Source organism: Ornithodoros turicata, chromosome 3 (genome assembly GCF_037126465.1).
Source record: "Ornithodoros turicata isolate Travis chromosome 3, ASM3712646v1, whole genome shotgun sequence".
NCBI classification, from domain to species: Eukaryota; Metazoa; Arthropoda; class Arachnida; order Ixodida; family Argasidae; genus Ornithodoros; species Ornithodoros turicata.
Window position 1 is genome coordinate 6,882,425 of NC_088203.1, and position 17,662 is coordinate 6,900,086.

A 17,662-nucleotide genomic window follows, 5' to 3' on the forward strand; every position below is an offset into this window, starting at 1 on the left:
TTCAATCAGAACTCGCAGACGACAGTGGTTCTTCTCCAGGGCCACGACCGCTGCAACGCTGTTCCTGACTGGCTACGACCGTTAAAAACACGATCCTGGGGGCTTAATCGCTTCATCGTCGTTAGGTCTTTACGTTACGGTTACTTTTTTTGTATCTAGGTGGTGGTGGTAGGGGGCAGCCGCCCCACGTGCCATCCCCAGGAACGGCGCCATACGGCAGGAGTCGCGGAATCATATCAGGTTTGAGAATAAAGCGAGAGCAGTAATGACTTTTACTGTAAGGATTTAAGAAGTATGGGCCGCCTTCGGGGAACACGACATTACACGAAGTACCGCACGTGCTTAAGGTTTTGCTCCGCACGGGACTTGTAGTCCGCAGCATTTTATCTTCTGCCAAACAAACTGTGCAAAAAAAGAAAAATTCATCTTTCCTATTTTCTTTTTTTGCCAGACACGGGACTCCACAAGTTCGCCACGGGGAACGGCACAAGTTCGATCCCTTAACCTTAGGATCACTAGGTGGACACTCAGCCAACGGATGCGCTGGGTCTCGCTGGACAGAGTTGCTCTGGAAGAAGAAACACCTCGCCGGTATGCAGAGTGAAGCCAGAACAAAGTGAACCCTTTCCACGTCACGTTCTCTCCGACTGAACTATCGACCAGAATTTCACGATCGACTGACGCACCTTTTCTTTCAACGAAGGCACTCGGCCTATCTGCGTCCTGCCTTTTGGACGACGGTGCGGCACTCCGGCAGAGATGATAGGCGGAGGAGATACGGTATCAATCGTAAGAGCATCTACTCCATGCAGTCCCACACAGATAGAGGGAACATTCCTTGAACTTCGACGCACGCTCGTCTTGGACTGTGCAGCGGTGCGACCTTTCCCACGAAATGGCCGTACCTCGACAGCTGGTGTACGCCGGTGTCTTGGTGTTGCTCCTCTTCCTCGAGCTCAGTCGTAAGTTCCAGTCTCTTCATTGCGAAGCGCAGTCCAGGTTTGGTCAGGAAAGCTACGCTTAGGGCTATGCCAATATATAGTAGTCGGAGTTTTCGAATACCAAAGCGGTCTGTTATTGCTTTCTAGATTCGAATTCCAAATGGGATACTGTGATGGTAGTGGTGATGATCGGGATTGCTTTTTTTGTGTGCGTGTGTGCGTGTCTGGTTGAATGACGTTCCGATAAGAGGGCGAGGGGGGGCTTTGTGCAGCATCGCGGCCCTGAAGCTCTGAGATCAGCACTGGAAATTGCGCGCTCTTTACTCACAGGTCGGCATAATGATCCGAATCTTATCCATCGGATCCTCTTGCTACACTCTTAAAAATGAACTTCACCGCATAGCACGCTCCTGGCCAACCGAACTCTCGAATGATATCGTTATCTGCCCTGATTTGTTGAAAACGAGAGGCGTACGCCTTTTTGTGACACATATGCTGTTCATAATTGTCACAGAAAAGGCGTACGCCCCCCGTTTTCAACAAATCAGGGCAGATAACGATATCTTTCGAGATGATGGTTGGCTAGGAGCGTGCTATGCGGTGAAGTTCATTTTTAAGAGTGTATATCAGACGTTCCGACTGTCGTCATTCTACACCCTAAAAAGTGAACTTCACCGCATAGCACGCTCTGCGCCAACCATTGCCGCGAATGATAGGGTTATCGCTTCTGATTCGAGGAGAGAGGGAGGCGTACGCCTTTTTGTGTCAACTATCGTATATCCAAATTGACACAAAAAGGCGTACACTCCCCTCGGTCTTCGAATCAGATGCGATAACCCTATCGTTCGTGGCAATAATTGGCGCAGAGCGTGCTATGCGGTGAAGTTCAGTTTTTAGAGTGTACCGACTGTGATGGGTCTATTAGTTGTACGCTCTAAAAATAGAGGAGAGGGTGTACAGTGGCACTTCAGTCTCATCAGCGTCGTCCACCTTGCCCATACGTCACCTTGGAGCCGTCATCTTTGTTTTTCCTCCTCCTCAGCATTTTTTTTTCTTTTTTTTTCTATAATCGTGAAGATGTTCACTGGCAAACTATATCGGCATCACCTCCCACCCTTTCCCTCTGTTTTTTAAAGAGCAGGTATGACTTTGGACATTAAAGGGGCAGTACACTGCGAAAATTTCTCACCCTGCAATGAAAGATACGCGGTTACCTTGACAGCAATACAAAAGGAACGACATTCACCCGTTGCGTCGTTCGTGATTTATACGCGAACGAAACCACAGTTGACGTCATTAGTCCCCTGAAACGATCTCCCGCGATGATTGGACAAGTTTTTCGAGGGGACGAATGACAGGCCGCTCTGCCCCTTTTTGGTGGAAAGAAAAGAGGTGCGTAAAGTAACAGTTCCATACACGCGCCTACTTAATAGGTGAGCGTGAATCTATCCTAAATAGGTGACGAATGAATACATGTAGCTTAGGTAGTAACTGTGTTATAAGTAACTTCAAAGGATAATCACTTACTTTTTCGGTATTTAGATGCAGTAACCGTTTACTTTTCTGGGAAGAAGCTTGTAAGTGTACTATACTTAATGCTATCGGTGAAAGTAACTTTAAAGTTTAACTCTGGTTGACTTACTCGAGTACCCTGTTAAGGACTATTCAGTGTAAACAAGGAATGTGTTTGGAGTGAAGCAATGGAAGCTTACTAACGATAACCTCGACAAGCAACTGTACTGCTTACTTAAGTAACAAACATATGATGAAATCGTATGTTGTTCTTTGGGAGTTGTATTTACTCGCATTTCGCTCCTTAAAAAGTAACTAGAAAGTAGCTAAGTTGATCTAACGATCGACGCAACAGCAGCTCTAAAAAGTTACAATAACGAAACTGCAGCTGAATTGATGAGAGAGGCGGAACCCGAGACGAGGAGGGAAAAAGGACGACACAACAAGAATTCTTGTTGTGTCGTCCTTTTTCTTTCCTGGTCTCGGGTTCCGCCTCTCTCATCATGCACCAGCTTGTCAGCGCCCTGTCACTTCTTTCAATGCAGCTGAATTACTATTTTAAAGCGCTAGCTGTCACTTACACTCTTAAAAATGAACTTCACCACCTAGCACGCTCCTAGCCAACCATCATCTCAAATGATATCGTTATCTGCCCTGATTTGTTGAAAACGGGGGGCGTACGCCTTTTTTGTGACAATTATGAACAGCATAAGTGTCACAGAAAAGGCGTACGCCCCCCGTTCTCAACAAATCAGGGCAGATAACGATATCATTTGAGATGATGGTTGGCTAGGAGCGTGCTATGTGGTGAAGTTCATTTTTAAGAGTGTAGTTACTGTTTGAAAGTAAGATATAAATTCCTTATGAATATATAACTCTTATTCCTGAACCCTGAATCAACTGATAACCTTCGTGGTCAATTCGCGAGTTAGGTTTCCTACTGGAAACCGATAATAGGTTTCCTCAGTTTTGCCCTCACAGGCATCCTTCTATCCTCTAATCTCTCGTTAAAGAACCCAATGTGGGACAGCCGTTTAGTGTGGTCATGACGTAATTACCAGACAGTATCTCGTCGCCGAACGCCCATCTGTGGAGGCTTCCTCCGCGTTTACTCACGATAAAGAGTTTTCCTTGTTTCCTGCGTCGGATCCACGTAAGCAGGATGGGCGAGAAGCGTATCTCGCTCAAGTGTTCAACAGACAATTCTGATAAGGACGCTTCTGCAAAGATAGTGTCATTACCGTGACGCGAGAATGATCCGTAGTTATTCCCCCCATTTCTTTCATAGATTACATTCGTCGTAACTGCACTGGTCAGTATGCTGTTACCCGTGATTTCCCACGAACTTGGGACGTGGTCTCGCCCGCTTTTCCGCTAGCTTATTTCGTCGCGAATAATTTTCGAATGCATGTACGTTGCGCTCAGTCGCAATTGCGTCGAGCTTTTGACGTAGAATTTATGCATTTTACCCACGTGCAAGGCACTTAGCTCTCATGCAACGTTTTGGTGTAACGACTTTACGCAAACTCATGAGAATGAACTTCACCACATAACGCGCTCCTACACTGTTAAAACAGAACTTCACCACATAGCACGCTCCTAGCCAGCCATCATTCCGAATGATATCATTCTGCGTATTGATTTGTTGAAAATGGGAGGAGGCGCCTATCTGGGACAGATTATATTGTCCCAGATTGGCGCCTCCCCCCTGTTTTGAACAAATCAGGAAAGAAAAGTAAATTGAATTGAAACAAGTCGCAAGTATTGCCATGCCGATTATCCATGCCACACTCTTGAAAACGGGAGGCGTACGCCTTTTTTGTGACAATTATGAACAGCATAAGTGTCACAAAAAGGCGTACGCCTCCCGTTTTCAACAAATCAGGGCAGATAACGGTATCATTCCAGATTATGGTTGGCTAAGAGCGTGCTATGAGGTGAAGTTCATTTTTAAGAGTGCAGTATTCTATGCCGACAACTTCTCCAGCGGAAAGAGAGGCCCCTATTTATTTATTTATTTATTTATTTATTTATTTCGTAGGTATGTGTGAGACACACCCAAGTGTCGCATTACTATAAATATACTAATCTTCTCCACTTTTTTTTACATTTTAGCATTGCCTCAATACCGTGTTCGTAACTATACAAACATCTCGTGTATTGACATCGAAGCGGAACTCCCTCTAACATTTCGAACGGAATCTCGCGAACTATAACTCGGTACAAAAAATGTATCGACACGTGATGCAGGCGTGAATGAAATGATGATGGTATATATTATTCAAGGCGTGGTGGAATATACAACGCTCAATGAATTCCGCAATGATCTACATTACAAGCTATACAGCGTTACAACGAGAACAATCAATATCTATTCAATTGTTCTATTTTCTCATTCAGCGACGGGTGAGGGCGAGAGAAAGAGCCGCAGAATGCAACTTTAGCGAGCCCACAAACACCTGCAACAGTAGGGGTTGGTGTACACTCTAAGAAAAAAAGGAGTAAAACGGGGAGTAATCGCAGCTTCTACTCCCCTACTCTGCAATTACTCCCCATTTTAGCCCCCTACCTCGACATTTAGTCCCGACATTTACTCCCCAGGACTGCAAATTGTCATTGAACTTCGCGAATGGTCTCCTGCATGCAACAGTCTGCGTAAATATGTGCCCTTGGTCAATTCGAACGGCACAAGGCTGTATAACTCAGCCAACGTAGCAATTTTCCAGCCACACAGAGTAAGAAACAGTCAGCGCATCTTTCTTCGCAAATTGTGCACTACGTATATGGCACAAGATTTTATATCACTCGATATATCACGGTTGACGGTTTGCTTCAAAGTATTTTCATGCATGCACACGAATTATGTACTTGGGACTCTTACAGCAGCGCGTGAAATGCAGTCTCCACTCTGTGACATTCATTTACTCCCGTGCATTTACTCCCGAAAGGGACTATTTTTTGTGGCAATGCATTTAGTCCCCAAAAGGAGTAAAAGTACTCTTTTTTTTCTCTTAGAGTGTACAGTGTGTAATAGTAAGACGTTGAACATGTGCCACCGGCTACAGTAAAATGCGGTGACACTGCTGTGCTGCGTACAACAGCAAATCGCTATGATATCCTAAAATGCGTGAACACTGACCACGGCAACATTCGGTTGAATTCTGGCATTTTAAAGTGCAATGCTCCAGGAATGTATTGGCCGTCGGGGCTGCCCCCTGAAACGTCTCAAATAGACTTGTATTGCTACCAGGAGGACGAGGCGTGTCTGATTGTGTATCGGCGTTATGTCGAATATTAACCACAGGGGCTGATCCTCTAAAACGTCTCACACGGACTAGTTGGTGGTAGGATATCGAACCCACCACCTCTCAGTCTTCAGCCCGACCTTGGCTACTGCCAACAAGCTGGACGCCATAACCCGCTCGGCCATGCCGGTGTTGAAAAAAACCTTGCGGATGCCGGCGTCAACGACTTGAATCGCCTCTGTCGCACTACTGACGTTGTTCCCGTGCACCTCTCAACGGTACACGATCCACACCTGGTAACTTATTTCAGTTGCCAGCAGAACAAAGTCCCGTCTGTCCTGTCGTGAGACAAGAAGTGGCGAAAGACCCTGAACAGTTCTTCACTGAATGACCGGAAAATCATGCATCATTGCGGCGCGATGCCACAGAGCCCCCTGAGGAAACATCAGCTAAAGACATTGCACTGCCGTCTCACAGTATACACTCTAAGAAAAAAAGGAGTACTTTGGGGAGTAATTGCATTGCCACAAAAAATAGTCCCTTTCGGGAGTAAATGCGCGGGAGTATAAATGAATGTCACAGAGTGAAGACCGCATTTCACGCGCTGTTGTAAGAGTCCCAGGTACATAATTGGTGCGCATGCATGAAAATACTTTGAAGTAAACCGTCAACCGTGATATATCGAGTGATATAAAATCTTGCGCCATACTAGGGCACAATTTGCGAAGAAAGATGCGCTAACCGTTTCTTACTCTGTGTGACTGGAAAATTCTACGTTGTCTGAGTTATACAGCCTTATGTCCTTCAAATTGACCAAGGGCACATATTTACGTAGACTGTTGCATTCAGGAGACCATTGGCGAAGTTTAGTGACAATTGGCAGTCCTGGGGAGTAAATGTCGGGACTAAATGTTGGGTTAGGGGACTAAAATGGGGAGTAATTGCACACTAGGGGAGTAGAAGCTGCAATTACTCCCCGTTTTACTCCTTTTTTTCTTATAGAGTGATACACGCAAAAGGCGCAGCACGACGCCGTCAATCCAAAGCGAAAGAAACGGTCGCGCAGCGGCAACACGTCCTGGGCTAAGTGCCGCTCTGTAGTGGCACTCGCAGATCGGAGCTCGGTGGTGCCCAAGTCCGAATTTTCTGCCGCACAGCGGTTCAGCAACAAACGGGAGCAATAAGCTTCCCGACACCAGCGCACCACAATGCGTTGAGCAGCTCTGCAGTCTCGCGGCCGCACCGTTCACATTGGCAACCATCCCCGGTGCTTGGTCTAATCAGATCGACTATATAGTCAAACTCCAGAGTACTTCCAGATTTTTTTTCGGGACACCGGTCTCCTCTGTAGCCTATGCTGTGTCTGCGTACCTGTGTTCTGTGTGCGTCTGTTTTGTGTGTGTGTTGTGTTTTTGCCCCGCATTCTGTTGATGTGGTCTCACTGACTCCACTGACTGCAGTGGGCCGCACAATGGGTATGAGGATGCACATGGAGTGTTGCTTTTTGTTACGGAAGCAGCTCCTTACACGGTGTAGGCCGGTGCCGCTCTTCGTGTCATATACCCAAAAATTGGTCACGTGCCTACGCAGTGCTCGCGCTACGCAGAGTTGCAGAGGGAGTTCGTGGCTGTTTCCAAAATGTTATGTGGGCTGTGAAATATGAAGAGTCACGACGAATACGCCGTATACGGGTCAATATATACGGCGTCGATGTATACATCGACTTCGTTTGTTTTTAGACGGCAAGCTCGGGAGCACCTTTCAGAAGTGCTGCCAAGAAGGCAACCAGTGGGCTGGAAGTTCGTCCAACTGCGACGGCCTATCGCTTCGCTCCGTCTTTTCTGACGTTCCCGTGGGTCACGAGGCCGCTTGCCAGGTGACGAAAGAGATTTGCTGTCGAGCAGCAGTCCGGGAAAAGCTCTGCGAAGACGGAAAGGCCGCCGCCAGGAGGCAAGAGGCATGCGTAGCCGTGAAGGACCTTGCAGGGGCTGACACGTACAAGGTAAGACGTTATTGGCGCTCGTTCGAAGCCGGGAAACCGAAATTAGGAACGGGGAACTATAGGCTCGAACATCAGCTCCGGCGCGCGTTTACCGAGCTGTCTTCATTTCGGCCCTAATCAAGCTTGAACAAGTTCCGGTATACTTATGTGGGGACGAGATGCTGTTGTCGCCATTTAATGAAGGACACTGGTTCTGAACCTTATCGATACGTTATTAATGATGAAGCGATCTGACACGTGACAAAACTGTCGAGATTAAGTCGCGCCTATTGACGTCGCTAACAAATACCACAAGAATCGGCGGCCTATGTTAATGGAATGCGGTGCAAACCTGTATTGGCAATCTGATCACTCAGACTGCTACCCAGCCTGCTGATCAGCTAATGGAATAAGGCGGTTTAGCTGTTGGATGATTGCGCAAGAGAAGCGCAGAAGTCTGAACGCAAACAGAACTGAAGACATCAGTACACCACATAATGATCCGTTTATGGGTATGTGTCTGTGAAGGCATTAGCGTTCTCCTTAACTGGGCATACTAAGTGGGCTACATTTTTTGCGCGATTGCAAAATAGGTTAAGATGGGCCACCTTTCGTCGCCCAACTGCCCCACCTGTCATGTTGAAGGAGACATCCCGCACTTACTCCTCTACTGCACTTGTTACCACCAACATCGTCTTCTCCTACGGTCGCGCATCGCTCGCCTGACGGTTTCGAACTTATCTCTAGCTACGCTGCTCGGCCCCACACAATACAGTTAGGTGACAAAGGCACTTGCCCAGTTTCTGCGGTCCTGTGGCCTTCTGGGTGAACTGTGACCAGTTTCATGCTTGTTTTCCTCTTTGTTCTTTTGTTTTTCCTTTTGTTTATTTGTTTTCCTTTTTCTTTGTTTTTCTTTTTGTTTGCCTTTATTTTTCCCTTTTTTTCCTGGGAATAGCAAGCCGCCATACCGGTGGCTAACCTTTCCCTCTTATTTTTTTATATATAATAAACATATCCCCCCCCCCCCCGCAAGATAGGTCAGTGGCAGGGATCCTTCCCATGGAGCCCTTGAGCACGTGTTACTCTTGAGCTGTAATGACAATAAGTAGACTCGAACTGCAACGCTGCAAAGACTGAGGAAAACGTCGCTCACGAGCGGAAATACCTTTCGCTGTGACCTATACATTCTCGGAAGTACTTCGCGGCGTCTTTGTAGACATATTGAGTGAGTTGTCCTTTTCTCTAACCAGGACTGTTGCGATGGATGTCGTCTTGGCTTAACCGCAGCAAAACTTGGGTCCACTTGCGCATTGGACACGTTCTCCCTGGGAGCTCCTTGGGACGGCGCCTTCTATCACTGCTGCACTGGACACGGCGATTTCACGGACGCAGGTCATCCTGAAGGAAACGAAGGTACGCGTATGTGCTCTCTCTCTTATAATGAAGTCTGTTTGTTACCGTCACTGTATGAGAATCTCCTTCTGCTTACTCCTTTTCCGTCCAGTTCCGAAAGGTCCGTCCGAGAGACTTACCGATGATCCAACCGATCAACCAGCGTGTGAAGCAGGGTTCAAGTACAACACCGCCTTAAGAGATTGCATAGGTACATTAACAACCGAGTTCTCATCTTCTTAGTTTCGAGTTTTGTCTAGAGTCCAGCGTTAGGTAACACCTAGGATGCATAGACCTTACCTGGGCAACCCAGTTGCCCCAGTCATTTCGACTTGTATGCACCATGCCACCATAATAATAACAATAGTAAATTGAGTTCTGCTGTCGACAATGAGCAATGGCCCGCGCAACCTCTGAGTCTGTGTAAACGTTCATGCAAGCTTCCACGCCATACCGAACCGCCTGTGTGGCTGTAACTTACCATGATTGGCCAATCTCCACACCGCCTTTGTGAACCTCTCAGGACGTGACAGTCTACTAGTGAATGTGCGTACGATTATATAAAGCTGCGATTACAAAGCGATAACATGTATAGAATTGAAGTATGCCACAGACATACAAAAATAAAGCGGTCGTCCTTTAGTTTCCTATCTTCCCCCAAAATGCCATTTGGTCGCTAAAACGTTGTGACTCCCTCTGCGTGAATCTTGCAGATGTGGACGAGTGTTCGGAAGGTCTTAACGATTGCGCCCTAGAAGATCAAGTATGTCTGAACACATACGGCGGCTTCCAGTGTCTGTCCAAGGATCGTGAGGATTGTCCGGCAGGCTACAAACGAGAAGGCGGAGTGTGTGAAGGTAAGAAGTACGTTTACTGACGTCGCACTGCGCGCGCTTTTCTTCGCCGGAACGCCATGCACCGATCCTGCGCACCATGTTCCATTAATAATTGCGGGAACGTTATGGTAGAACCACCTGACCATTACTTTAATGGAGGAGCACATTTTCTGCGCCTGGTTACTAGTAGTATAGATTCGAGCCCCACAACAACCACTTTTTTCTAATCCAGTTGTAGGAATTTCTAATCCACCAGCCATTTCTAATCCAGGTCAAGCCAGGTCTAATCCAGGCTCGACCCCTTCATGGTGATCCATCTAATTCCTCTGTCATTGGCTGCCCTTCATTGCCAGATTTGCTCACTCGCTCATAAACACCAAAATTATCTATTCTATTCAATTCTAAGTCAGTTCATAGGCTTCCACATCGCTCTTTTTTCTAATCCAGTTCTAGGAATTTCTAATCCACCACCCAATTCAAATCTAGGTCAAGCCACTTCTAAGTCCTCTGGTTGGTTGGTCACAGCTCCATTCCTTCACGCTGATTGACCGATCCAGGCTCCACCCCTTCATGGTGATCCATCTAATTTCTATGTGATTGGCTACCGTTCATTGCCACAACATCTGCTCACTCGCTCATAGACACCAAAATGATCTATTCTATTCAATTCTAAGTCATAGGCTTCCAAATTGCTCACCTGTCCATAGGTCCGGGGGGTGGTCACTTCCATTCATTTCTAAAACCTAGTGATTGACCTATTGGCTGCCTCTCATACATGCTCGATAGACTCATTTGTCATTTCCACTCTCTAGTTACTCGGTCACACGCTTTCAACTGCATATTGCTTCATAATTTCGACCGCAACATAGACAGCCCCTCGAGGGTCAATTCCATTCATTTCTGGGCGAGCTCACAAGCCCCCCCCAAATTGCATATTGGCTTGGGATGCTTTCTAGTTAATCCAGGACAACGCTTCGGAACAGTAAGGACATAGAAAAACACGGGAAATAGTTTTCAACATTTATTAGACACATCATGGCATTCTCAGAGAGATTGTAGTTCTCTCTGGGGCACTTCCAGCACACTGGACATTTCCACCCCGCATCCACGGCGTTTTTCACATAAGTACCGTGTGGATCACCCAAGCGTTCGTCCTTCTCCATCCACGGCTCAGTCCCAGACCGCACGCGAGAACAGCATGTCACGGAAGTATCAGTTCTCTTCCTGCACATCTCCTGGAGCGAAAAAAGAACATTATGAGCTTCACTATTTACATCATCCATTTAAACTTACCATATTCACAGCTTCCGTAAGGGTAGGATTCGATGTCATTGCAGAGGTATCTCTTGTCGTCGTATGCCATCAGACTTCTTTTGACGTTTCTGATGGTGTACATGCACTGTTTCTTTCCAACGATTGATACTTGTTCGTTCGATACGCTCGTGTGATTGAACAAGGTATTGTAGTATGTCTCATGGAGGAGGTGCTTGCGTACAATATTCTTTTTGACCCCTTTAGCTCTTGCAATTTGCTTTCCTCCAGCTAATTCGATGGAATACATTTTAGCTTTCAAGCATATTACTTCTTCGATAGGTACACTACCAGTTTCGCTTTTGAAAGCCCCAAGTCTCCCATGATTCTTTTCACTGTACAGTGGATGATCCCGGTCGAAGGAAGACAAATCTAAGTGGTCGTCGGCGATCGCTCGTAACTGATCTTCGTAGTCCTTGCAGAATAGGCCGAGGATCAGAGAATCCGTGTCAAAGTAACAGGCAATCACTGGACAAGTGAGCTTACTCAGCAAGGTTTCGTAGTAGAATGAGTACATGGTTAATTTACTCAGTTCCAAAATCGTAAACCCAATCTGGAGCGGGAAATCGCATCGCACTTTTCTTTTGCGCATTTCGTACATGACACAATCCGGGGACAAAATTTCCATCCTCACGCATTCCGCCCGACTCCCGAGGCGACTCGCCGTCTTCTCATCAAAGGCTACTCGAATGTCCCGCATGTTAAATTTATTTAAAAGCGTTCTTCCGAATACCGCATTATTTGAGAGTTTATAGAAATTTTTTTTCGAACGTCGTGCTCGAGGCAACGCGTCTGGCAACATTGTCCTCGATGTAGGGACGCAGGAACGGTGCCTGGCGAAATTTTAGAATTCTGTGAATTTTTGTCACTCTCATACCCAATCTACAATAGAGTGCCAGCAGCGCATAATGAACGACGTACTCGACCTTGTCCTTGCACGTGAGCAGCAGCTTTTTGCTGTTAGCTGGCTGATACATTAATTCTTCGAGAAGCCCTCGCTGGAATGGCGAGAGCCAATCCTTCGGGACGACCATCTTCTCAGGAGCCAGGGGAAAGTACCGTGTCAGTGCGTGGATAGATTTTGGATACTCCAAGTCACATACATACACGTAGCCAACGTCTGAATCAGTGGGGTGACGCATAAAATCCACGGAGCTAAAATCCTCGACCCATTCGAAATCACCAATTGGGAGGTGCTTTATCATACTGAATCCGTAAAGATTGTTGCAATCTATGTATGATATGTACACCTCCTCTTTATCGGGATCATAGCCACTACACAGAGGGTTATTGGCATGTAAATGACGCCTGCTCGCCTGACAGAGCCCACCTCTAACGCCCGATTCGATGGTTCTGTACATGTCCTCGTCGATGATTAACTCCAATTTTGCCTGCGTGTAATTTAGAGCGCATTGCCACGAATAGGATGCTAGAGAAACACAATGAAGCAATTCCAATCCACGTGCGCTGTAGCACAGACGTCGGAAGTGCTGCATCACGTCAGCATGTAATAGGGCATCCGTTTTTAGGTACAATGCATTATAATCCCGTAAACTCGAGCACCCAAAATGTTCAAATACATGCAGAGCGTACTGGTAGTCTTCGTCACTTATATCTTCCCCAGTTAGATCGTTTCGAAACGCGGATTTTTCTGGCAAGGTCAATTCATCGTACACTGCGAAAGAACTAATATAGCTGTACGGGAATACACCTTTACGAAGCAAAATTTCGTAGTCATCTCCAAATGCCTGCTTAAGGCATTGGAACGCCTCTGCACCCCCCATGGATTTGACAGTTTCCACAAGCTCCCCCAGCGACGAATTCAGGTACTGCATGGTATCTCTGAAGAGGAAGGTGCCAATTTCAAACGAACGAATTTTTTCCATGGAGCTGGCCACAATGAAGGGAGGTCGCTTCCACCCGAGAATGTGAAATTCCCGCAGCAGCCCGGCCAAATCGTAGGACAAATTGTGTACCATGATCGGCAATTTTTCCCTCGTCGTGCACGCGACGTTACAGGGGTTACACAAAGTTGCGATATAATTTGTCTCGCCCGCACTACAATGCTTCGAATGATCATGATGCCGGACACGGGGTAGATCTTCGGTAAACTCCTGTTTACAGTACGCACAGTGGGTAGCAGCTCTGTGCTCAGCGCATTGCTCATCATTCAGCACCATTGCGGCGGAACAAGCGTTCAGGGCGATCATCTCATCTCGCATTTCCATGAGCGCCTTCACACACTGCTTTGCCGCATCTTCCCCATGGTGCGTCCTGATGCGCAACACCCTTGAGTCGTGGGTACGCACGAGCACGGCACAAAAGCTAGAGGTGATGTGACGCTGCATGCCATCACTACTGGGCGCAAGTACGCTCTCCGTGTCCAGCGCGACAACGTAGTTGTACTGTTGCATGTACTGTATTTTAGTAAATTCTACAAAGTTTTCTCCGGGTTCACAAAATTCTAATAGGATTTCGTTCACGTCCGCGCAAAGGCGTCGATGTTTTGCCATGCTCTTTTCCTCATTAAAAGAGCGAGTGCAACGTTCGCATACGAAACGCGTGTTCTTTCTCATCAACAAACGCTCGAGGGACTTAATTCCGAAAAAATGCTCATCAACCTCCAATAAGTGAATTTTCTTTTCGCTTTCCAGTTTTGGGGGTCGCGACACGTGCACTCCCTGATCGACGTACGCGTACACGTACACAGATATCCTATTTTTCTCTTCGAACTCGTCCAGATCAGCGAATGAAACAGGGAAGTGACTAGGCCACCAGTACTCTGTTGCATAATTTTCATATTTTTTCCATCGGTTCCTTTCCTGTGGGTGCAAGAGAGCGAGCGTATTGTATTTAAAGCACTCGCCCTCCTTACGCTCTGGTAAAGGGACATTTGTTAGGACATTCCTACGACTAGCCAAATTAGTGGGAAGTACCCCATTGCACCCGAATTTTTTAGTTTTCACAGAGGAAATACACATTTGAACTTTTTGGACGTCAGTGGATACAAACCCACTACCCTCGCGCTGGTAATTTTCAATGCGACCGGTGGACTCCTGAATCACATCCATCAAAGTATTTGCGATAGCTCCGTCGCTGTGGACTTCGCGAGCAAGCGCCATGAAATGAGCTATGTGTGCGGTTACATCCCCTCGATTTTCTTTCATCATTAGAACGTCAGAACAAATGCAAAACCTAAAGGGTATCCTTTGCGCTCGCAAAATAGCAATTATATTGTGGAGGTGGTTCATTAAATATTGTCGCAAGTCCTCTACTCCCTGATCGTGAACAGATGCCAATAGCACAAACGCTTTGACGATACCTCAAATGCGCTATCAGTTTGAAAGAAAGGCAGGAAGGAAATGTCCACATAGGGATGTGATCGCTCGACGTGAGCATGCAATGTGGCAGGTGAAATGTCTGGAGAAGATGGTGAATTCTCTTCCAATGGCTCATCATCCCCGATATCATGAGGATCAAAAAAGCAGAACACGCATCTAGGCACTGAAAAAAAAAAAAAGAGGAAACACTAAGAAATCGCGCACCACAGAGCGTGGATGAAAAATACTTACTTTTGAAGCGAGCTCCGCACACTCCCAAAGCGATGCGAAGACTGCTGCCTCTTTACACATCCTCCCCACTTATATAGCGGCGACATCGCTGCATGCCCCAACATGCACGGGTGTGAGGAGTCGTCATAGCCTAAAAATAACTTGCTCTGCATGTTCAAGGTCGCAGCTTGCCCTTGGCTTCACGTAATACTCCGTCAGCCTACACCATTGCCGCACCTGAGCGCAAAGTTCGCTCTCATCACATGTCATTCCGATATGCAAGTTGATTTCATGATCAGGCACACAACCATCCCATTTTGGCTGTGGAATTTCAATAATATTACTTAAAAGAAACAAACTGCAGTGAAATGCTGATTCATCTCAGACAGGAATTTCTACCCTCAGTGTTAAACCCTCAGATACCAGCATTTCTGCTCAAATAGCAAAATAGCTATGACTTCAAAAATTAAACACATGCTAAACAAACTACCATCAACTGCTATCAGATAATTATTGCATAATGGTAAATACTCATTTGCATTGTCCCTGCGTGAAGAAAGCACAGGACAAGGGTACACAAATTCACTTAAGCGATGAGGGAAAAGGCTTATGACCTCAGGTCACCACACATCGCAACGCGGCTAGCACAACACGACACCAACAAGATACTAGCAGCGGGAAGAACTGCAACACTGCTAAACAAGTCCAGACATGCCACGATGACGTCACAAACCAGGAAAAAAGCACACGCGCGCGCGCGCGCGCACACAGCAGCTCAGGAATGCACATGGAGAGGTGCTTTATTGGAATTTCTACTCCTGGCTCAGACACCAACATTTCTGCTCAAATCTGCCATAACTGCAAGATTAAGCACTGCTTACTTCATCGAGCACCCATCAAAATCTAACAAACAAAAAACAAACAAACCCACTTTCCATAATAGAACACTATTCAGCTTTACCAAGTGATTTTCTTCTGCTTTAGCAGTGAAAGAAGAAAAGAGCCATGAAAAATTACACGTACTTATGCTTGAATAGCTATAAGAGATTAAAAAAAAAAAAAAAAAACGGAGCACAGGCTGTGACAAAGGCACTCATTTCTGCTATCAGATAATTATTGCATAATGCTACATACACAGTCGCGTTGTCCCTGTGTAAAGAAAGCACAGGACAAGGGTACACAAATCGAATTGGGAAAATCACTTCTACTCGCGTAGCATAATACGATATATACACCGATTTTTTTTACGGGCGAAAATTGCAATAAGAAGCCACTGCTATGCAAGTGCAACAACCCTTATTTTTAAACCAACATTTCATGCAATACCACATAAATTTATCACTCGAGTCACACGAGAAGGCATACACAATGTACTTACTGGTTAAGTGGGGTCACAGTTGCACACACACACACACACAACACAGACACAACGAGCGACAGTGAAAAATAAGAAATTACACGCACTTCTGCTCGAATAGCAAAGTGTCAAGCATGACAAAACACATTTGCCACACAAGCTTAATTTTTGCGAATATTGTATTATTCTGTTTAATAATTTTCTGGTGGTAGCAAATGTGTTTTGTCATGCTTGACACTTTGCTATTCGAGCAGAAGTGCGTGTAATTTCTTATTTTTCACTGTCGCTCGTTGTGTCTGTGTTGTGTGTGTGTGTGTGTGCAACTGTGACCCCACTTAACCAGTAAGTACATTGTGTATGCCTTCTCGTGTGACTCGAGTGATAAATTTATGTGGTATTGCATGAAATGTTGGTTTAAAAATAAGGGTTGTTGCACTTGCATAGCAGTGGCTTCTTATTGCAATTTTCGCCCGTAAAAAAAATCGGCGTATATATCGTATTATGCTACGCGAGTAGAAGTGATTTTCCCAATTCGATTTGTGTACCCTTGTCCTGTGCTTTCTTTACACAGGGACAACGCGACTGTGTATGTAGCATTATGCAACAATTATCTGATAGCAGAAATGAGTGCCTTTGTCACAGCCTGTGCTCCGTTTTTTTTTTTTTTTTTAAATCTCTTATAGCTATTCAAGCATAAGTACGTGTAATTTTTCATGGCTCTTTTCTTCTTTCACTGCTAAAGCAGAAGAAAATCACTTGGTAAAGCTGAATAGTGTTCTATTATGGAAAGTGGGTTTGTTTGTTTTTTGTTTGTTAGATTTTGATGGGTGCTCGATGAAGTAAGCAGTGCTTAATCTTGCAGTTATGGCAGATTTGAGCAGAAATGTTGGTGTCTGAGCCAGGAGTAGAAATTCCAATAAAGCACCTCTCCATGTGCATTCCTGAGCTGCTGTGTGCGCGCGCGCGCGCGCGTGTGCTTTTTTCCTGGTTTGTGACGTCATCGTGGCATGTCTGGACTTGTTTAGCAGTGTTGCAGTTCTTCCCGCTGCTAGTATCTTGTTGGTGTCATGTTGTGCTAGCCGCGTTGCGATGTGTGGTGACCTGAGGTCATAAGCCTTTTCCCTCATCGCTTAAGTGAATTTGTGTACCCTTGTCCTGTGCTTTCTTCACGCAGGGACAATGCAAATGAGTATTTACCATTATGCAATAATTATCTGATAGCAGTTGATGGTAGTTTGTTTAGCATGTGTTTAATTTTTGAAGTCATAGCTATTTTGCTATTTGAGCAGAAATGCTGGTATCTGAGGGTTTAACACTGAGGGTAGAAATTCCTGTCTGAGATGAATCAGCATTTCACTGCAGTTTGTTTCTTTTAAGTAATATTATTGAAATTCCACAGCCAAAATGGGATGGTTGTGTGCCTGATCATGAAATCAACTTGCATATCGGAATGACATGTGATGAGAGCGAACTTTGCGCTCAGGTGCGGCAATGGTGTAGGCTGACGGAGTATTACGTGAAGCCAAGGGCAAGCTG

General features: G+C 45.9%; 1 protein-coding gene across 3 annotated transcripts in view; it reads left to right on the top strand.

The window, feature by feature from the left end:
• The first annotated feature begins 804 nt into the window (after positions 1-804).
• The window catches only part of LOC135387906 (fibulin-1-like), a 41,763-nt gene continuing 24,905 nt past the window's right edge, over positions 805-17,662 (top strand). For 2 of the 3 annotated variants that reach the window (XM_064617115.1, XM_064617117.1), the window contains exons 1-5: positions 805-962; positions 7,438-7,700; positions 8,930-9,092; positions 9,184-9,282; positions 9,785-9,928. In XM_064617115.1, coding sequence (XP_064473185.1) covers positions 896-962; positions 7,438-7,700; positions 8,930-9,092; positions 9,184-9,282; positions 9,785-9,928 — 736 coding nt within the window. In that variant the 5' untranslated portion in view covers positions 805-895. The remainder of the gene's footprint in view (positions 963-7,437; positions 7,701-8,929; positions 9,093-9,183; positions 9,283-9,784; positions 9,929-17,662) is intronic. The other variant, XM_064617118.1, reaches the window with a different exon arrangement.